Genomic DNA, 22,970 nt, shown 5'->3' with positions numbered 1-22,970 from the left:
TGAGAATTAGAAACATCACTGATGGTTTAACAAGGTTAAGGTTGCTTCAGTAAAATATGTTTTTAAAGAAATCACCAGTGTTGGCTGCTTCAATTATAGATTATAGATCACACAGTGCTAGTACTTCTGGGGGTGTGCTTCTTGTCTGGACTACCTCACAAGACTGACATCAACCTCCCAAGCCTGAAAGTACATCATTCCCTACTCCCTTTATAATTGAAAAAACTAGGGAGGATCCCTTCTAAGACATTTGCCACACTCTCATTTCTTGTGTGGGCTCAGCTGCCTCTTACTTGACCATTGTCTAGTTTGCCGCTTTCCTCCTGTCTTCCAAGATCATTCTCAAATACATTTACACCAGAGGTGGGGAGCAATGGCTCCTTTATAATCGTAATCATAATAGTAAAGTTGGAAGGTACCTTGGAGGTCATCTAGTCCAACCCCCTGCTCAGGCAGGAAACCCTACACCATTTCAGACAAATGGCTGTCCAGTCTCTTCTTAAAAACTTCCAGTGTTGGAGCATTCACCACTTCTGGAGGCAGGTTGTTCCACTGGTTAATTGTTCTAACAGTCAGTTTTAGGTTGCTTCTCCCCTTGATTAGTTTCCATCCATTGCTTCTTGTTCTGCCTTCGGGAGCTTTGGAGAATAGCTTGACTTCCTCTTCCTTGTGGCAGCCCCTGAGATATTGGAACACTTCTATCATGTCCCCTCTTGTCCTTCTCTTCATTAAACATTATGATTGGTGGACTTCACAAATCATAAAGAGGCCATCGTTCTCCACCCCTGCATTATACCAATATTGTGAAAACTAATCAGGATGCAGAGAGGTCTCCCTTAGAAATGGCTTCATAGCTCCCCTTTAAGCCAACCAGGACTCCCTCGTCTTGCAATTGTTCAAAAACAACTGTTATGTCTTTGTAGTGCAGCGTTTTCAGGGAAGATTCTTACCTTGGACTGCAAATATAAAAGAACCTTCCTGTATATTGTAATGTTTAAAATGATTGGGTGGGTTAATATATTCCTTTCAACCTTTGAAAACAATTCAGTTAAAATCTAAGATTTTTACTTTTCCTCAGTTCCCATTTACTTGACCATTAATTTTATTGGGAAAGAAATATGATAAACTAATTAATATAAGGGGTCCTGAAAGATCTTTGCCTAGAGAAGTTGGCAGTTCTTAAATAAATACTTTGCTTCTGGCCTTTTAAATTAACACTGAAAATATAGTTTTTAGCTAGAACAAGAATAGCTTCCTAGCATCCCAGATCCCGCCACTACAATTTGGGGGCAAAATATTTGAATTTGAATGGTTCTTTTCTTTTTCTACAAAAGAAAAATTTCAAAAAAAATCTCCAAAAATTAATAGTAGGATATTGGCTAAAGTGAGCTATTTTGGACAGGAACGGCTAAATATGGGAATAGAAGTGGGAGATTTCTGGAAACTAAATTATCTCTAGCTTTAACCCACCGAACAGTCTAAAATAAGATCCCCAATGACAACTTTGGATGGTTTGGGAAGGGCTTTGGAGAAGGCTGGGAAAGATAATTGACCAAGGTCCCTGTCCCATACTCTCCTTTTTAACCCCCAACAAGAATGAAAAGAAAATTGGACAAAAACTTTGGCCACTGATATGCTTCCATCTCCCAAAAGTGTTTTGAAACCCCCTGAGAAAATCTAAAATGAATTGTATCCCTGAAATCCCTGAAGATTTGTTAGTATTCTTCTAAAAAAGGAAAGACTGTTTTGTAATCTATGACTGTCACCTTTGGTTGCAACTAGACCATGGATGTAACTCTTAGACTGAAAATGTTTTTTTTTTTGTATCCTGGATCTCTTTCCTGTCATTTCTTCAGAAGATGACAGTGACCCACACTAGCACACTATGGGCAGCAACAACTGGTGACATAAAGTCTAGAGACTTAAGGCAGCTCTTCCTTGTATTTAAAATGGCCTGCAGGTTATACATACAGGAAGCTGCTTTGCAACATTTGCTGCTTTTGGAAAATAGCTTTTAATTTCGTGACAAGGATGAATGAGCCTTAAGGGAGCAGTAACAAGCAACATTTCACTGGAGGTACAAAATCTTGGTTGACCCGCTTTTATAACTGTAGCTCCTGCAAAACAAAGCAGAAGTTATTTTTGTTTAAGAAAAAATCTGCTTTTTCCTTGGATGATATTAAAAAAAGGAAACCTTAGGTTGTTTTGATACTTAGGGTCTCTCCCCCCCCCACCTTTCTCTCCTCCTCATTTTAACCAGTGTGCAATATTTTTCAATTCAAATGTATTTTTGAAATACTGTTTCACTTTATTATATCTGTCTTGCTTGAAGTCTTTCCACAATTTTTTTGATGAATAAATTCAAGATGAATACATCAATAAGCCAGGAAAGGGTTTGCATTCCTGATAAACACCTTTCTCCATTACTTTGGTGATTATTGCGTATAACTGAGATAAATCACCATGTGGCCTAATTAAATGGGGAAGGTAATTCATCGGGTAATGGCTTTGGTTGCATTTGTTTCTTATGTCATTTACTGTGATTTTCTTCTCCTCTTCCTTGCAGACACACAAAACCCATTTATCAAGCTACACACAAATGTACCAGAAATGATACGCACAACTGTTGGAAAGGAGTTGATTATCCCCTGCAGAGTTACAGCACCTGATATCCATGTTAAATTAAGAATGGTATACTTTTTTATTATTAATTTATTTATTATTAATTTAATTTGTATACCGCCCTTCTCCCGAAGGACTGCTTGCTGTATGCATTGCTCATTATTTATTTAATTAAAATTGTTTGATTCAGTTAAATGAGAGTTAATGCATCAACCATTGTTGGATGCGTTAGTATTAAAGTTAGACGAAGTCATTGGCATGTTTCAGCTTTCTCATACGTTGCTCAGAGTGGATGGGAAATTTTCTAAAAGGCAGTATGAAGGCATTATAATGACAAAAGCATCTGTAGTCAAGTGACTAATTTTATATTTATTGCTGTAGAGAAGAAGTAACACCTGGGACAGAACTATGGGACACTTGCTCAATTTATATTACATTTTATCCATAAACACATTCAGCAGTGTCTGCAGACTATTGCTGGTTTCATAAATGACACAGTAGCATCACAGCTGTGTGTCACAAGTTCTGGTTCTCTTGGGTGTGCATGCACAATCACAAGGCATGTACAAAAGGGGCGAGACTTGCATAATACTGTAACTTGGTTTGCATAACTCAAACACACACAAACCCTGTGTTAACTGGTTCAACTAAAAATCACATGTTCTGATTTGTCTGTTGATGATATTTTATATTTCTTCCTAATTGCCACTGGAGTGCCTTCCAACTCACTTTATTTGTTATCTTGCATGACATTTGGTGAAAAATTGCATTGCTGAATGTTCATTGACTTGCTACTGGGACCTTGGGGTGCCCACAAAATGGATTCAGAGCCTAGATACAGTCTGCAAGCTGCATCATCTCTTCCTTTTCCTTGTAGTTCATAGCCAATCAGTGTAGGAAAAGCAGGCTGTCACTGTTTTATTAACCTAGAGAATATTTACAAAGACACTGCTGATGGTGAAGGATGAGGGGGTGGCAGTATGCTGTTGGATTTTTTTTATTATTTGTGCAAAAGATGACTAGGACTGAAGAAAGACAATTACTGTAGTCTTACAGGACAGATAAAACATTCAGAGGAATCTGGTATCACTTTTTCCAACTGACATATTTTATTAAAAAGCATAAACTTTCACAAACAACCAGTTTGGCGTAGTGGTGTAGCGACCTAGGACTATGAATTCTAGTCCTGTCTTAGAAACAAAGGCCAGCTGAGAGACTTTGGGCCAGTCACTCTGTCTCAGTCCTAGGAAGAAGGGAAGGGCAAATGACCTCTGAAAAACAATGCCAAGAAAACTGAAAGGACTAATCCAGGTAATTCCCAGGAGGCAAAAATTGATTGGAAGACACACACAGCACATCCACAAAAGCTTTCTTGATCTGGAGCTCACTTTGTGAGCTGCTTAAAGTGACTAGATGGAGGTAGGATATAAATTAGGTTGAACTGGAAAGGGAAGAAGGGGTGGAAGGACATACCAACCTGTCTTTCCCTCTCTTCCCCCCCACTTCATGCATCTGACGAAGTCAGCTGTAGCTTGCAGAAGAGTATGCTCTTTAATATTGTTAGTTTGAAAAGCTGCTACCAGAAAACTCCTCCTGATTTTTTTTTCACTACCAAAACCCAACATAGTTCTATAGTCAAAGTTGCCAGCAAAGGCATTACAAAATAAAGACTTACTCCTTTATTCCTTTGCTTTTTGTAAGTTACTCATAAACTTAGTTTATGGCTGACAGGATCTCCTGAACCAATGGGCATACTGCTTATTGTGAGCATCTATATATGCAATGATAAATCAGTTCAGAAAACAAAAGAGACTTGCTTCTATTTGGCAGCAGGAACCACAATATAATCTCTAGCATTCAAGGCGCTCCAGAATCTCAGCCAGCAGGTTATAAAATAACAGGCAGTGTGTATTGTAAGGCACACTCCTCCCATTATTTCAATAGTTATTATGGCTTCCTAGCAGATTCTGCAAAGATAAAGGAGTATATGCTACTGTGATATGAGCGGTGACTGCTGTTCGTTCTGTTAAAACATCTCATTGTCTGAGCAGAGAGTGAAGGGAGGGCCCTTCCTGTGCAGTTCAGTCCATGTAATCTATGATAATAGAATCCAGGCAGAATGGAGGCTGATACTTTGAAGCATTGGTCAGTCTGTGAAGGAGATGTGAGGAAAGCTGGACTGAGAGAAAGGGACTGGCCCAACGTCTCCCAGCTGGCTTTCATGCCTTAGGTGGATTCACCGTCTCCTGGCTTCTAGAACAGCACCTTAATCACTAGATCAAAGTTAATGCTAAAGACCAAAAGTTTCATTCTAAAGGACAGTGATACTTCAACTAATGTGACCAACTGCTAACCATGTAAAAAACACACACAAGAGTTAGTCCTTAATGTAATTCTGTATCTCAAAGTCATATAAAAAAGTGATCATTTAAATGTATGCTGTATCTCCATAAGGTATTGGATGGATTCATAGCCCAAAAAGTGTGATGTTGCATGCTAATACAGTACATGATGCCAGAATCCTTAGGTCAGCTTTGTGTATTGCTGAAAAAGTGTTCCTCTCTCACACAAACTATATTTTATCCAGCTCAGACCTTTATGTAGAATTGAAAATAACTGATATTACAGTTATGTTGTGATGTTGTACTAATGTTTTAAACCAGGGTTGTCAAGCTGGTGGCCTGTGGGCCAGATGTGTCACGTGCAGGCCATGCCCACCCTGGCTCTGCAAAGGCAAAAAAGGTCACGATACATCACAATATGTCACGTAATGCGATCGAGTTTGACACCAGTGTTTTAAACAATGCTGGGCAAAGGGATATTTCTGATTTTTCCCCTGTCAGTTCTCATTTAGTTTAACGGAAGAGAATTTACTTTCAAAGTATCTTTCAAAGGCAAACAGAATTGTGAAGAAACTAATGAGATGTCTATGGAGATTCTCAGCCATCCAGATCATGGTTGTCGCAAAGATGTTTTTTCAAAAGGCAGCTGGACTTTCTTTGTTTCTCCTCATCCAAGAAGCTTCTTCAGTTCTGACTGAATGGTGGAGAATGGAAGGATTTATATTCCTTGTGCTCATCTGATTGTTAGCACTCTTTCTGAGAGTCATTGAGGCCACTTGGAGGTTTATCTGTGATGGTTCCAAACCCATTTGCACTATTCAGGTGACCCTGGGGGCACAGATAAACTTCCAAGTGGCCTCAATGATTCTCAGAAAGAGTGCTAATGACCAGATGACTGCAAGGAATATAAATCTTTCCTCCACCATTCAGTCAGAAATGGAGAAGCTTCTTGGATGAGAAGCAAAACATCATCAAGGAAAAATAAGAAAGTGCAGTTGCCTTTTGAAAAAGCCCCTTTGGGAAAACTAATGGGATGGAGTACTGCTCTTGTATTTATTTAATAATAAGTCAGTCAGGAAGTAGGCATTTGAAAGCACAGAACCAAAGAGAAAGAAGATTGTGTAAAGGACAAGGATTAGAAACCCCTTCTAGAAAGCATGCATCTTAGGGTCAGAAAAACAAAATAGTTTGTGTACATACACTGTTAGTGAAGGGTGGATTCATGTGTTTATTACACAATCTGTTCAGGAGTCTGCAGAGTCCCTAGCTTCCTACACAGATTTCCCAGGCAAGATGAAATACCCCTCATTTCCAGTAGCTATGCTACTATAGCAACTAACGGAGAGCCTTGCTTTTGACAAATTGTTGGCGATAATTCTTCTCACAATTGCTTTGAACACGTATTTGGTGGGGAAGGTGGACCTGCCATAATCTTAAACATCAATAATTAAAAGGGTGGACTGACAGTTTCTATTACTGAATTCTCTAAGTAGATGGGCTCAATTTAAAATGTATCTAAAATGTATCTGCGCTCATAGAATATGAAAAATTGTGGTTTGGATGTAGAACATTATGTATGGCACATATATGTATACCATAGGGTTTAGCCATCATGAATGTGGTCGTATGATGAAAGGTTCACAATTCTGATTTTGTTTTGTTTTGTAGCTTTGGAATATTGTGGCAAATGTTAGAATTTATTTCCACAAGTACAGTTAAAAAACAGCCAGATCAAAGAACAGATGACACATTAATCCAGTTGATTCTCTGTTGTTTCAGCATTTTTTCATGCAATTGACAATGATGATTCTTCTGTCATAACAGAAAAGATAGAGAATGGATGAATAGAATTATGATTTTCTGTTCCACACTGTTTTAGAGGATATTAGATTTACTGGATTCTTAGCTGATGCATAAGCCATGTGTTTTCTCTGAAATTACCTGATTAATAGTTTATTTCTATATATAAGAAGCCTGAAAAGACTTTGCATCTGATTCCAAAAGGTGATTTGGAATATGAGGGTGAATGAAGGTAGATGCTCACATTAATTCTTTAAACAGCTGAACTTTGAAATGGCTGTGCAGCTGCCCTCACTTCTATATGAAGTGGATGAGAATAATTGCATGATACAAAAAAAAAGAGATTTAAGAGTTTAGGCTTCATGCTTTCTTAAGAACTTCCTGCAATTGCTTTGAGGGATTCCTAAGGAATGCAGAATTTTTGTTCCCAATAGCATGTGAACTTCTTACAGAAGCCTCAGGTCCTTTTCCATCGACGCTTATTTTTAGTGGTGTGATTCCTCAAGTCAACTCTTAGTGACTATATAGATTTTTTTTAAAATAGTATAATGTAGATACCAACAGAAAAAAGCTAGGAAAAAGTAACAAGAATGTGTGGCTTCTGGAATTCTTTCCAGCCCCTTTAAACTTTCTTGTGTGATAGAATAAAGTGTTGCATATATCCCTGTTCCCTGCTTTCCTCTTATGTTGCAAGGACAGGGCAACATGAATATTATCTGCTCTGGGTCAACAGATTATGAGAAGAGGGTTTAGAACAATGTTTCTCAACCTTCTCAACTCTAAGATGTGTGGACTTCAATTCCCAGAATTCTCCAGCCAACAAATTGGCCGAGGAATTCTGGGAGTTAGTCCATACATCTTTAAAGTTGCCAAGGTTGAGAAACATTGGTTTAGAACAGGGGTATCAAACTGCCAGCCTGCGGGCTGGTTTAATCATACAGAGGCTGCACCCACTCCAGCACCAGCAATGAATGCAAAAAAAGTCACGATATGTCACGCCACGTCACATGACGTGGCGAATTTGACACCCATGTTTTAGAATGAAACAACCTGCAGTACTGCAAGCTGCTGTCCAGCTACCTCTCCCAGAGCATTGCACTGGGGGTCTAGAAGGATCTTTTTCTCCACAACTTCCAGCCTGATCTAGCCTCTTTTGGACTTGATCTTTCTTTTGCCAGCTTGTCTCCAGTGCTGTATGTGATTCTGTTTTGTTCAGTTTTCAAAGATTATTCATGTTGATGGGCTAATACACAGATGGCAGAAACCTGACCCCTTTTACATAAGTTTTTTCTTCTGTTTGTTTGGAAGGAATAAAAAACAAAATCATAGACATATTTGTGGTGTTGTCCCATCACACTGTCTGGTTGCCTCTCCCTTCCCACAGGGCCATTAAGTGCAGCCCTTGAGCACTAAAGTATGTACTGCTGCTATATTTTATTTTATTTATTGCCAAATGTCTAATTGTAGTCATCATGGGGTTTTTCCAGTGTGGCTCTAATCTATGGTATGTATCCCACTTAGAAAATTGCCTTTCAAATGAAAAACATTTTTGATCCAAACACCCATTTGTTTCTTTTGTCTTTCTTGGAAGGGTCTGCCATTGCATTAGGAAATACCTCAACACCTCACTCAGAAGCAAATTTGCCATTATGTACAGTATGTGATGTGTTTGCTAGTAAAAAGAAAACCACTTCTTATTAAATAACACAATCCATATTTGTCAATAGGAAATTAAGAGCAGGGCAATTTTGCTTGGAAAGTCCCATGGACTTTTGCACTATGACAAATAACAAAATTTGGTGTGGTGGAACATGAAATAGTCAATTTTTAAACCAAGATTTTCCGGTACTAAGAGACCAAAAGGTTTTCAGATATCTTCTGTATTATAATTAGATGATTTACTAACCATTGCAATATCACAGTCCATGCCAACTGCAAGTCATTCTAATATATTTGCAAATCAACAATTGCAAATCATTCCCAGCTGCAGCCCCCAAGTCATTCTTGTCATCCATAGCCCCCAAATGGGTTGACCATGGCTTTGTAACTGACCACCTGTTGTCAATCATTGCTTTATCTATGCCAAGGGTAGGCAACCTCAGCTCTTTTATGACTCATGGACTTCAACTCCCAGAATTCCTGAGTCAGCTATGCTATGCTGACTCAAGAATTCTGGGAGTTGAAGTCCATGAGTCATAAAAGAGCCGAGGTTGCCTACCCCTGGCTATGCTAGTCAAAAGCTATACTACAAGCCAATCAGTGCACTCACTCTCTCTGCTTCAAATCAGTCACTAAATTTACATCTGCCCCTACCCAAAGCTTTCATTTCATTTCATTTTATTATTGGTGAAACAAATAGAAAAGATCCTCAGTTTATCTGGCATGGTCTATCAAGCTCTATTTATTGCATTATCCCAACTAATTCAGAGTCTGGCAAATCAGCAAACTTGTGTTTTGGATTTCTCTCTAACCTGGGGCGAATGAAATGGAGCTGTACGAAGAAAATACAAATACCAGATGTCCTCATTCAAGTGCAGTTTTCATAAGCTGCAGAAATGCAGTTGTGTGCAATAGATAAGGCATGTTCTATAACTCCCTGAGGTTCTTTGTCATAAAATGTTATTAAATTGATCATTCATTACTTCTAGGATTAATAAATACTAAAGAAAATTGTGGGGGAAATAATGCATTAATTTCATTTTAGATACCAGGAGAAACCATCATTCCTGATGGGAAGACAGTCATCTGGGATAACACAAAAGGCTTCATAATTCCAAAAGCAACATATAAATTCATAGGGCTTCTTAGCTGTGAAACTATTATTGATGGTCATGAGTATAGCACCAAATACCTGACATATAGGCTAAGTAAGTACTTTTTCTATTCATCTCAGTTTTTCTTTCTTTCTGTTTAACTAATCATCCATCCAGTTCAATTTTGCTTTTTTTATATTACATAGACAATGAAATCATTAGTGTCCAGGTAAATGACTCAAAACCAGTGAAGCTATTCAAAGGACAAAGTCTTGTTCTCAACTGTAGTATCACTACAGCCTGGAACACCAGAGTACAAATCACATGGACTTATCCTGGCGAGGTGTGTACTCTTTCCTTTTCTTTTTAAAACACTAATGAACAGCCTAATAAAATATTAACTAAATAAGTGTACTAATTTGTTTTTCCTGCTGAATTTTCTTATATGATTCATTTTATTTTCCATGTGGGTTGGAAAATATACTTTTCATATTGCATCACTGTATGAGGAAGACTACATAATATAGTTGCATAAATGCAGTGTGCATATTTCATAATAAATTTATTTTTAAAAGTTTCAAACTTGGAAATTTCTTAGGTGTCGTGATTAGTAATACTTATTACACAACGTCAAAGGGTTTTATTTTATAATAGACTTCCTCAAAGTAGGCTTCCAACTTAGTTTCAGAAAGATACTAGTTGATTTGTTCAAAATTTCAGTTGGTCTCTGAGCAAAGCACTTCATCAATGAGAAAATATGGTTACACAACTTTTGTTCACCACATTTTTGCATATTCAGCCATGTACAAATATCTGCCAGATTTCCAAGAAAAGCTTGTCAATTTGCCAATGGTTTTTAATAAGGTTAATGTATGGGGAAATTCAAACCTAGTTGAGGTTTGGTCTAGTCAACCAATACTTAAGAGTATATTGCATAAGGTCCACTAATCATTTCCCTTCTCTGATAGAACTTCCACTTTTCATCTGCTTACATAAAGAAGGGTAATGGATACAGTATTACTAGCAGATCTCCTCCCATTTTTCTTGGTTCTACACATTTTTGAGTGTACCATATAAATCTGAATGCAGAATTCAGTCCAAAATAATTTGCCTGATTACATGCTGAAGGATTGTTAATAACTTTTAACAGAGACATTTGTATCATATAATTCATAGTGGTATATATTAAACATAATTATATAATATAATGTCTATATAAGCATTTCTATATTCATAGAAAAATCTGGTTTATGATCCCTATAAAATAATTCTAAAACAGCAGTTTCTAGATGATATTCAGTTCTTTCCAATACAGTGTTTTTATGACCATATATCTAGGAATTGCATAACAAAACAGAATGAGAATAAAGTTAAAGCTTATCCAAAGCCATGCATATCTTAATATTAGGGAGAAATTAAAAGTTGGGGGCAGCCAGTGTGAAGTAGTGGATCTTTTAAATAACTATAACAGTGATTCTCAATCTTAGCAACTGTAAGATGTGTGTACTTTGACTCCCTAACCAACTCTCAGAATTCTCCACAATTTCTCAACGTGGCTGGCTGGGGAATTCTGGGAATTGAAGTCCGCACATCTTAAAGTTTATGAGGCTGAGAAACACTGCTCTAAAGGGATAAACCCAATTAAATAGGTGCAGTGTATTTGAATAAAGTCTCATTTAAATTATGTTCATATTCCGTTAACTCACTTGATCTTTATTAGAATTAGATGCTAATTCTCCTTCAGATAAATATGGACAATTTTCATCCAACAGGATATGTACTTTATCTAATATCACCATTTTGCTCCAACAAGACCCAAACAATTAATTAATCCTTTTATATCTTGAGGGGCAGTGGCTGTGAAAAAGGTCGATATTGTATGTTTGTCATTTTTCAAGGAATATTTTCCAAAAGGAGAAGAGTATTAACCATTTCACAAAGACTGGGAATGGTTATTACGTGAATACAATAGGAAAGTAAGTCTCAACATAGATCACAAGTGACATTTTTGCCTGTATAGATTTGTGTGTTTGTTTGAAAAATTATCTTTCAAGATAAATTAGTGGAAAGTTTCCATATCTAATTAAGGATAGTAAATCTAATCTGGAGTTGCATGTTAAATTGTGACCACTGTCTAAATTCCAAATAACAAGCATTGATAGTAATAAGTCCTGTGTTACTTTTTTCTTCTATCTAGGCAAGCAAAAGAGGCACCATTAGTAGAAGCATTCAACAAGGAAAAGATGGGCCCAACCTATTCTATAGCATCCTTGTTGTTGATAAAGTCCACGATATAGATAAAGGCCAATACGTTTGCAATGTTAAGAGTGGACCATCACTCAAATCAGATAGCGTAACAGTTTTTATTTATGGTAAGTCATAATTTGTGTACATTAAATGTCAGTTATCCATATTCCACTGGCAAGGATTGCGATTTAGAGGTTAGATGAGAACATTATGATTTTGTGCTTTTTAGAATGGTTTTTCCATGTGCCACTCAGTTGTGCTGTATTTCACACTGTCACAATTGTGAAATAGGTAGTTGTACAAATTGACTAAATAAGGGCATAGCCAATTCCAAAATATTTTTTCCATGTAGCTTAAAAGCAGCTGCTTAAGGTATTACAGGTAGTCCTTGACTTACAAGCAGTTCATTTAGTGACCATTCAAACTTCTAACAGCACTGAAAAAAGTGACTTATGACCAGTGCTTTTTTTGTAAAAGAAAAAGGGGCCAGAACTCACACATGTCATGCAACCCACCTTGCCTACCCTACAAGGTTCCATCCAAAAAAGGTGCCGGAACTCCGTTCTGAGCGTTCTATGACAAAAAAAGCCCTGCCTATGACCATTTTTCATACTTACTATGGTAGCAGCATCCTCAGTACTTTAAATGTAGCTTTAATTTCAAGTCCACAAGGGGATGACTTTCATAAGTTCTCATTAGAAGTAGTATATTCAGGCTACTTATTAGTGTGTTTTATGGTTTGCATTGTTTTTACGTTGAAAGTGATATTGGAACTCAGGAGAGCTCTGATTTTATTGGATGATTAGTGAGGGCATCTTTGAGGGCTTCTTACATTGTTCTTTACATGCAAAAGTATTCCTACCAGTATTGACAATTCCTCATATAGTCTTTTGTGTACAAATTAAATTGCCTATATTATGTTTGAGTTATTAATCAATATCTTTAGAACATAATTTTTCCCTCTTTCTTTTTTTCTTCTCTTTAAAGATAAAGCATTTATCACCTTGCAACATCGACAAAAAAACATGCTGGATGTTATGTCTGGCAAGAAGTCCTATCGACTTTCTATGAAAGTGAAAGCATTTCCTACACCAGAGGTTGTATGGTAGGATTACAGTTACTTCTACCTAGAGAAAGAAGCCATTTATATTTGACAAGATAACCTATTTGCCCAGGATTAAATATTTCACCTCTAAGTAAAAAAAAAAATTAAATAAAGATGTCCTGAAATGGACTTGAAATATCTCCTTTAATTTTCACTATTTAAGAATCTGTCAGATGACTGTGTTCATTTTATTGGGATTAATGTCTTGCAGTAAATGAAATTCAGCATATTTGATCAGAAAGAATACTTCAGCATTCTGTCACATATTTAATATTCAAGGAGGAAATATTACAAATTTTATAGATCCATTTTCAAACTGAGTCAATAGTTTTATCTTGTATTTAAACTCTTCGTGAAAATAAAATGTTGTTGGAAGAATTCGAAGAAGAAAAATACTGCACAATTTTTATTGGGTCAAGAACTACACTAATGTTTGAATAGTACATTGGAAGTCACATTGCATACAAGTTTGGAACTATGTAAAATATTTTTAAAATATGTCTGTAGTGGGACAGAATACAGAGAAAGAATGAAAAATAAATGTTAATATTTTTTTAAGTACTAATAGTTAAAATGAAGAACTAAAGAGCCTCTTGTTGCGGGTGAAGAAGGAGAGTGCAAAACTTGGGTTGAAACTTAACATTAAGAAAACCAAGATCATGGCATCTGGCCCTCTCAATTCTTGGCAAATAGATGGGGAAGAAATGGAGGTAGTGACAGATTTTGTTTTCCTGGGCTCCAAGATCACTGCAGATGGGGACTGTAGCCAAGAAATTAAAAGACGCTTGCTCCTGGGGAGGAAAGCCATGGCAAATCTAGACAGCACACTAAAAAGCAGAGACATCACCCTGTCAACAAAAGTGCGTATAGTCAAGGCTATGGTCTTCCCAGTTGCAATGTATGGCAGTGAAAGTTGGACCATAAGAAAGGCTGAGCGCCAAAGAATTGAGGCCTTTGAACTATGGTGCTGGAGAAGACTCCTGCGAGTCCCTTGGACTGCAAGGCGATCAAACCGGTCAGTCCTAGAGGAGATCAACCCTGACTGCTCTTTAGAAGGCCAGATCCTGAAGCTAAAACTCAAATACTTTGGCCACCTAATGAGAAGGAAGGACTCACTGGAGAAGAGCCTAATGCTGGGAAAGATCGAGGGCAATAGAAGAAGGGGACGACAGAGAATGAGGTGGCTGGATGGAGTCACTGAAGCAGTAGGTGTGAGCTTAAATGGACTCCAGAAGATGGTAGAAGACAGGAAGGCCTGGAGGAAGGTTGTCCATAGGGTCGCGATGGGTCGGACACGACTTCGCAGCTAACAACAACAACAAATAGTTAAAATGTTTAATTATTTCCTACACATACAATATTCACAAAGAAAGACTTTTATATAGAAGAAATGGGATAGCTGTGGTGTGTGGGTTTGCTGTTGATATACAACAGACTGAGGAAACGTGAAAGGAACATGCTTGATTCCTTCATGGGTTACACTGCAAGGCCAAAGTCACAGGTTGTGTATTTATTGATTCAAATAAGAATTCCATATTCTTGAACAATATATAACTTTCAGGACATATGCATTTAATAACTCTTATGAGGTTAAATTGGGAAGATTCAAAGTATGGAGCTTTATTAAAGAAGAAACCAAATCAAAGCAAACACTTAAGACGTTCTACTTCCAGTTTCTACTACTGGTCATCAAATAACTCTACAAAGACCATGCAGAGGGTGTAAGGACAGTCACTTGACTGTTACTGTTCTCAAGCAACTGACAATAAATACAGTAGTTCTGCAACTGGTCAGAGCCAGCTTTACCATTATATGAAGTAAACCACCTAGCACAGGTTGCAAGGTGGGAATATAATAGAAGTGTAGCAAACCATTTTTTGTTTTTAAGACCAGAGATCAGAAGAAGCTTTTCTTTTATTTGTATGAAAGCAACTTGGCTTTGGATAGTATACAAACTGTCTTGGCTGAGCGGGAGGTATAGTTTCTGCTCTGCCTCAAATAGGAAAACAACTTGTACCTTATTATGTTTTATCATAAGACCCAGAAGTCCTTTAACTTTATCCTCCATGGATCAGTCAACTCTTTTAATAAGATTTCTTATTTTCCTCCCTCACAATTTAGCAGACATATGAAACTTCATAAATGTAATATAGAAATGAGTTCTAAGTTTTGTCACTGGCATTTTCATTTTGACACTTACTTTCTTCATAATAAAATGTGAACATTTTAAAGGGTATGTGCTGTCCTGCGAGAAAGGAAGTTATTTTAATTGGTGCCTAATTCTGAGATGCTTAAGTTATATAAATCATACTTGCAGTAGCTAAGTGACAAATGCTTATGGTCTTTGGTTCAGATCCATTCGTTAGCAAGATAAAAAGGGTGTTACTCTCTTGTGATACAATAGAAACTTCCTCTCTTTTCCCTGTCAGTGAGAAAATTAGCCCACGTGTCTCTCTGTGTGTAGTGAGTTCCCCATAATACATATTTTAAGCTTTATTCTATTACTACATTTTTAAAGTTTATGTTTAGAAGTGCCCATATTTTCCAAGTGGATATAATATAGTCATTTATCAACCTGCAGTTTTAACTAGTGATAAAAGGATAACAGTAGTCATACCAAATTAAAGTTGGGAAGATTCCAGTAACAGCTCTCCGAATGTCTGTTTGTTGTTTTTTTTTTCCCCTCCTGGCGAGGGTGTGCCAATGAAGGCAATTGTCTTGGCAAGCACAAAGTACTGAACGTGACACAACATAGTAATTCATTCAGAGCAATAAAAATATTCAATTAAAATACAACCATAGCATTTATAACAATGTTTCTTCTCTGACTTCTGGAAAGAAATATTACATTGACATATAGATGGCATGAGAAAAAGTATAAATACAATCTCAGGTGAATATTCTGCCCATGGACGTTTACAGTCTTAAAAAGGTTCTGAATCAGGCTTCCATGTTTTGTCTTTCTTTGTTTCTTGTTGAGGTCACAAACTTTCTGATTTTATTGCACTGTATGACTCCACCTGCCTACGCTTTTATTTGCTTCCTGCTCAGTTGATCAGCAGTTGCTCTGAATCATTGTGTTAAAATAATCAGTTACTGTACTTAAAGAGCCCTTAATCGTAAGGCATTGAGGAATGAATATTTCAGTGCACAGCGGGAGACAGGAAGGCAAATATGCCTATATTGTTGTTCAGTCTCTAAGTCATGTCTGACTCTTCATGACCCCATGGACCATAGCAATGCCTGCTCCTCCTGTCCTCCACTGTCTCCCGGAGTTTGCCCAAATTCATGTTCATTACGTCAATGAAACTACCTGAAGTCAAAATATGAAACACTTGTGCACTCGCTCACACAGACCTGTAAAATACCAAGTTCTTATACTAGATTTTTTTAAAAATATATAAAATCATATTTTTCTTTTTGTGTCTTGTACCCGAGATCTCTCAATATATGGCTTCTTTTGCTAATGACAACTTTAAAATTATGTGCCAATAACTTAAAGCCATAGTATTTGCATGCAAAGGAATTTCCCCAATTTATTAATCTATATATTATTTCAGCAAAGAATAGCTTTGCATTTTTTTCTCTCTATTAGAGCCATGAAATGATCTTAACACTTCATGATAAAATACTAGGCCTATAGGATTTGGAAGTTGCAAAACATCCTGGAAATAGAAAAAAGCCAATATTTAATATGTTCTTACTATTAGAACAACTTGTTGCAGTCCTTGAGGGTACCAGAAATTATGTTTGTCTCAAACATTTTAGAAACTTTAATTTAGTGGAGTACTGGTATATAATTTAATAGAAGGTGCATTTCATAAATCTTAGAAGTACACACAAATATGCATATAGACAGGAGATTCATGAGGTAAAGAAAATATTTCTCTGAAACAAGTTTGTTTAGAGTGTCAAGGCACTTCAGTCATGTTATTGGCCTTACTGTTGAAGTATTATTAGAGGTAAACATCTTGAGCAGATGTGCTCTTAAAAAGTGATACAGAGAGGAAGGATTGCCCCCTCCCCCGCCACTCCTACTCCATCACAGTAAGATGCCTTATAATTTGGCCCAAACAGGGAAATGCGTGTTTTCTGAAAACCCATTGTTTTTCTACACATTTCATACAACTTCTATAGTTCTAATTGACCTGAGATTTTCTTTGGTCATGAACATACTATTTAAGGAGTGGTTTTGTGTTATTTGCCTGTGAAACAATGGTATCAATTTTGATCTCATTTTTGCCTTTGTTTTCATTCAAATCATTCTAAATGGCAGTAGCTATTCCTGAATTCATTAGTGTTTCACAAAAGCAGTCCTACAAGACTGATTAGGAGAACAGTTCCCTACATGCATGTGTGGCATTAGTTCACCATACTTGCAGCCAAATTTAATGTGTGCTCTAAAGCTTGGATTTCCACCTTTGAAACAATCACATTTCTAAATAAAAAACAGAAGCTGGAAAAGAGTTGGATGCAGGCCCACAGCCTGGGAATGCTATTTGCCATTGGATTTAAAGGAGGCAGCTGTTAGGAAGAGTACATTTGCTTAATCACAGCTAGTGGTTTGCTATGCCTTTTCCTGGCCTAATTCAATCTGGCAATTGCCTGTTATTTTGACCACTACAATTTTTAATTCCTAGATCCAGTCTGGGGGGAAAAATGTTGAAAGTAGCCACTAGGCTGCTAACTGGTGTATTGTAAGATGTGCAATGATTCCTTGACTGAAGAACCAGCATTAATTGCCAATTGTTCATCAGATTCAATTTAACATATTAAATGACTTCAGTTTTGAATAAGACTATTTCACTGTCATTAGCCTGTTATTATGTTTTAAAATTGCCAGGAAAAGTTCTGTGTTTCTAGCACTTGGAAAAGACCCACCCCTGCCTTTAGAAGACACATTTCACTCCAGATACACCTCTGAGAGCAACCAAGCCTCCAGTCTTTGACCATAGCTTCATGGTCAAATCTATAGACATGGTCAATTGCAATGGTCAATTCTCAATTTTTGTGTACTATTATTTTTGTTTCCTCACCTCTCTTTTTATGTCGGTTTTATTAGCTAATTGAATAGATTGAACAGAAATGCAGGAAATACCACAAATAATCTATAAAATAATGTTTATTAAAGTAAAATAATGAGCAGACATTAGCACTGCTATATTAAACATTTTAATTAATTTTTTATAAGATCTAAAATTAAATCATATATTTTAAAAAAAATATTGTTGGAAATGTAAGCAAATCAGCAATTATTAGCATTTTAATTGTGTGCTTCCTTGTGCATACACTTGAGATGTGGCATCAGATCCCCAAATATCACACTTGGTTATATCCACCTCATCTTCTATGACTGGTTTGCATGGGGCTAAGGGTGCAACTTTCTTCTTCTTCTTCTGAACAATATCAGAAGAGAAGGAAACTCTCTTTTTCAGAGTGAACTGTCAAGGAGTTTAACCATTTAGACCAGACATGTCAAACTCGTATCTGAGCTTTCCCCCCATTGCTGGCAATGGGGTGGGAGCGGTTTCCTCATGACATGTCTAGCCCATGGACCGGCAGTTTGACACCCCTGATTTAGACTGACTTTCAAAAGAACTAGTTGTTGATTCTGGGTGATCATTTAGTCCAAGGGTGTCAAACTCACCGTGTCACCGTAGCGCAATGTATCACAACTTTTTTTCCCTTGCCGGAGCTGGGGTGGGCATGTAACACATCCAGCCTGTGGACTGGCAGTTTGACACCCTTGATTTAGTCCAAAAAACTACATCCAATATAATAAAGCTCCATCATCATTGAGAAGAGTAGAGACGTAATACAGAATCATTTAAATGTCATGCTGATTTTAAGAATGACATTTCAAACACTTGGGAGTTATTTTCAGTTTCAAATTATTGCCAGTAAAATTATTAGCTTTGTAGATTTAAGATAGTATTAAAATAGGAGAAGTTTTTCTGGGTTATATGTTCAAATATTCTGATGTTCCCTAGAAATTTTAAGTTTGGAATGTCTTTTAATAAAGAACTAAAACAGGAGGAATTCCACACACTCCAGGAGACTGTGGTTGTAGTTAACTCCTGTCACTTTTCTGTATCCATGTATTCCCTAATAATATTTAATAAAAGTAATGTCCAACATTTCATTTCATGAATACTTCAAAGACTTCACATTCCTTTTAACAACTAGTATTTGAGTAGGCGTATAGTGAGTAAATGAATAAAAATGAAGATTATTTGCAGCTACCCATTAATATGGATTTTGAATAAATACACTAAATTTACCATTAATTAGCTTTTAAACATTTATAAAGTCTTGTAATATAATTTGTTCCTCAAACCCTCAATGTCTTACATCAGAGCTGCACAGCAGGGCTGAGTCTGGTCCACAGAAGACTTAGATATGTGTCTCCTAGACATTATTCAAAGCCTGTCTTTAAAGATTATCATTTTTCCATGGATGTAAGTGGAAAATTAGTAAATACACAATCGAAGAGTAATCATATTAACCACATTAATGTAATTCCAGTGAATTACAAAAAAATTTCAGTTTTTATACCTGCTGTTCCTATTTCTTCCTACTGGCCTTAACTATAAAGTATGCCTCTAGCGTGCTACTAAAAGAATAAGTATGGTTCTTGATCCATAAAAATGTGCTCTGCTTATTTCCTATAAATGTTTACATATCACATAGGTAACATATGTAGCAACATCACAAGCAATTATGGATTTGATTGTCTTTTCACAGGTTGAAGGATGGGTTACCTGCTGCTGAAATGTGTGCCAGATATAAAATTAAAGGTTTCTCACTCATTATAAAACATGTTTCTGAAGAAGATGCAGGAAACTACACTATAATGTTGACCACCCGGCAATGGAACCTACAAAAAAATTTAACAATAACACTCAGAATAAACGGTGAGTCCACATTACTATCAGTGACAGTAAGCTGCAATCCTATAGAAAATTAAGTTATCTTGAATTCTGACTAAACATAAATATTCTAAAAATGTTTTCATTATCAGAGATCACCTTGTTATGCTAAAATCATTCTGACAAAGGTATTAGTGTCTTTTAAAAAATGGCATTTCCATGCTCAGCTTTTCTGTCACCAGCTGATTAGCTTATGTGCTGCACTACCATGCAAGGGTCCGTGCAAATGGGTTGTTTGAGCCTGCAGCCAATGCCCTCTCTTCATCTTCCCTCTTCATCTCAAAAAGAAGGGGAAAAAATAGGCTAGTCACTGTCAAATGAGGAGTGTAATTGTTTGTCCACTGGAGAAAGATAGGGCAGAAGGAGCCCACCAGTTGGATTCTGGAGAGAAGGAGGGAATTCTAGAGAAACTAGTTAGGAAAGGTTGGAAGTTCCTAGAACTGTAGCTTCAAAACAAGCATTGCAAAACTGCTATTGCAGCACTTCTGAAGCAGAGGACAAACTGTTTCTGATTTTCCAAGGTTGTAGGAAGTTGCATGGTAGAGACACATATAGGCAGAAATGGTGTCAGATCAACAAACACTGTATGTGGAAGGGGCCAAAATCTTAGTTTTTCTTCAGAAACAGTAATTCTTTCCATTTTATTTTAGAATAAAATTTCAGTTTACTCCTGTTCTTGTTTGTTAACAGTGAAACCTCAGATTTATGAAAAAGTGTCATCAATTCCTGGTCCTAATCTCTATCAACTAGGAACTAAGCAAATTTTAACATGCATTGTTTATGGTATTCCTCAACCTGTGATAAAATGGACCTGGCAGCCATGTCAACAGAACCATTCCAGAACAAGGTAGATCATTTTTTTATCCTTGCTTCCAATACTCTATCATTGCCCTTCTATGTTGTCATTAAACATCTTCTTCATGCAATGTGCAACTCAGCTTAAGCTATTTACGCTTAATATTTAAAATGTTTTAAATTAATTATGTTGGTATTACGAGTCACAGAGGAGGAGGTGGGATGCCTTGATGATGCAAAAGCTGGTTTTACTGTGGGGTTCTTGGTGCTCTCTGAGCTTTGTTGTTTGCTTGTTGATGTTTTGTTACCCATTAAGTAACTCCATCAGTGTCACTGGTTTTGTTCCCCAGGCAGGTTATCTAAAGACATTGTTGGGATGAAAAGAAATTAAACAAGCACTGATTTTTACCTGAAATTGCAGCATGGCCTATACAATGCTTAGAAATATGCTGCTTGATTATGAGTTTGAATATCTTGCCTTACATACATGCCAGACTGATGGAACTGTAATCTGAAAAACCTTTGAAGTTCATCACTATCTGAAGTTCAGTAGGCAAGCTTTAGTTCCTCTTCCTTCAGAGAGCATATATTCAAGTATAGCATGATCACTTTCCCTCAAGATGCCGTCTTTAATTCTTCATCTGATTCTTGCCTGTTGGTGGGGATTAAGCATAGGATAGGAGACCCCGCTTCTTTCACCTTTTGAGAAATGGAGTTGTCAGGAAGAGAGGATCAGAATGTTTTGGATCTCTGAGCCTTGGCAGCGTTAGATTCCCAGAAGATGTCAGGATAATTTAAATCCTCTGTTGCACGTCATTTGAAAAGACTGGTTTATCCGTCTGTCTTTCTGTCATCTACCTACTTACCTTTTTCCTTGGATTTGTTATTCACAAATAAATTCTAGCCTTTTAGTGTTATGGATCAGCCATGAGTATCACTGTGAATCAGGCCATTCTCCCTTACATTGATTGGCAGTTAAGAGCTAAGTTCTTAACCATACCCAAAGATTGAACCCGGGATCTTTTAAAGAAAAGAGCGTGCTCATAGAGCTATGGTTTTTCTCCTCTTCCTTTCTATTGATAGAATTAGAGGGGAAAAGAATTAGCTTGGAAATGTGCCACAAACTTCCACTTACCCACTGTGACTAAAATATACTGCTGTACTTCCCAATAAGAAAAGTATGGTGCCATTCATTTCTATAAGCAACAGAGATCAAAAAAGGCCAGGCCAGAGGTAGAAGTAACGAGTGCCAAGGAGATGGACCAGATGTCAACAGAAAAAACATTAATGAAGGAGAATTGAGCAATGACAGATATATGGGTGGAAACATGTGGTTGCATTGTGGAAGTGAAGAAAGTTGGTTATGCAAGAGACTGAAAGAAGTCCAACCCAACTAATTCTTTGAAATTTGCTCTACTGTTGAAGAATTCATAAGACAGTGTACAGTCTCTGAGACAATGAGATCTCTATATTCACACACTCATACTCTTCTGAGTGGGAGAAGACATCCTTTGACTGGGTCTTATTTTTAAGGTAGCAATGCGTTAAACAGTTTCATTTAATACATGAACTCATTCATTTAATACATGGACTCACATTTGTTTCACTCTTGAATGAGAACTCAAAACACTTCCTTACACCTGAGTAGAAGTGCTATCCAAGTAAATATATTGGTATAAACCTTGCTATCTTCTCTGGAAAAGCCTATCCTGCAAAGGTACCATGGTAGTAAATGCTACTGTCTTTATGTCTACCACATATAAGGCATTAAGAACAGGGATTGGCAGAATCCTCTCACTTTGTTTTTCTGCCTTCTCATCAAACATTACTTTTCAGAGGATAAATATGCACTGAACATATATTCATTAATGTAGCTAGGACATAAAGTAAATGGATTTGAGTTCAGTTATCTGGCACTATTAACTTCAAAAGAAAGAGATTGAAGAACAATTTATATCAGCTGTTTATTTATTTAACATTTTTGTATGTGGCTGCAGTCCAGTTGTCACTCAGCAGCTTACACCAAAAGAATGCTATTCCAAAAGAACATTAAATCTGTCTTCAAAAGCAGCCTAAATAGTAGCTGACCAAAGGAAGGAAAGTTCTTTCCACAGTATCAGTAGCAGAGAAAGAGATAACTCTCCCATTTCTTCACCATGTAAGCTTTATCCGCAATTTCTCCTCACCATTGGACAGCTGTTATTCAGGCTGATCCAGGTTCCTCAGCCAAGGATTGGGTCTGAGAACTAGCAGGTAAAGATGAGAGCTTGGTTTGAAAGATACTGTCCAAAGCAAAAGATGTTGGCCAGAGACTGAAGAAAAAAGACAGGCCTGCATCAGCTAAAGTGAGCAATTGATGTTAAGCTGGCTGTACTGC

The 22,970-nt window shown here is 37.0% G+C and overlaps 1 protein-coding gene across 1 annotated transcript in view; it reads left to right on the top strand.

The window, feature by feature from the left end:
* Positions 1-22,970, top strand: part of FLT1 (fms related receptor tyrosine kinase 1) — a gene marked incomplete at its 3' end in the record, with an annotated part of 119,191 nt that overhangs the window by 19,537 nt on the left and 76,684 nt on the right. Inside the window, exons 4-10 of the mRNA XM_081326777.1 lie at positions 2,567-2,691; positions 9,469-9,631; positions 9,724-9,860; positions 11,715-11,889; positions 12,752-12,869; positions 19,614-19,783; positions 20,489-20,645. Coding sequence (XP_081182903.1) covers positions 2,567-2,691; positions 9,469-9,631; positions 9,724-9,860; positions 11,715-11,889; positions 12,752-12,869; positions 19,614-19,783; positions 20,489-20,645 — 1,045 coding nt within the window. The remainder of the gene's footprint in view (positions 1-2,566; positions 2,692-9,468; positions 9,632-9,723; positions 9,861-11,714; positions 11,890-12,751; positions 12,870-19,613; positions 19,784-20,488; positions 20,646-22,970) is intronic.

This window comes from Vipera berus (genome assembly GCF_964194415.1).
Source record: "Vipera berus genome assembly, chromosome: 4".
Taxonomy (NCBI): domain Eukaryota; kingdom Metazoa; phylum Chordata; class Lepidosauria; order Squamata; family Viperidae; genus Vipera; species Vipera berus.
This window is presented reverse-complemented; position numbering and strand designations above follow the sequence as displayed.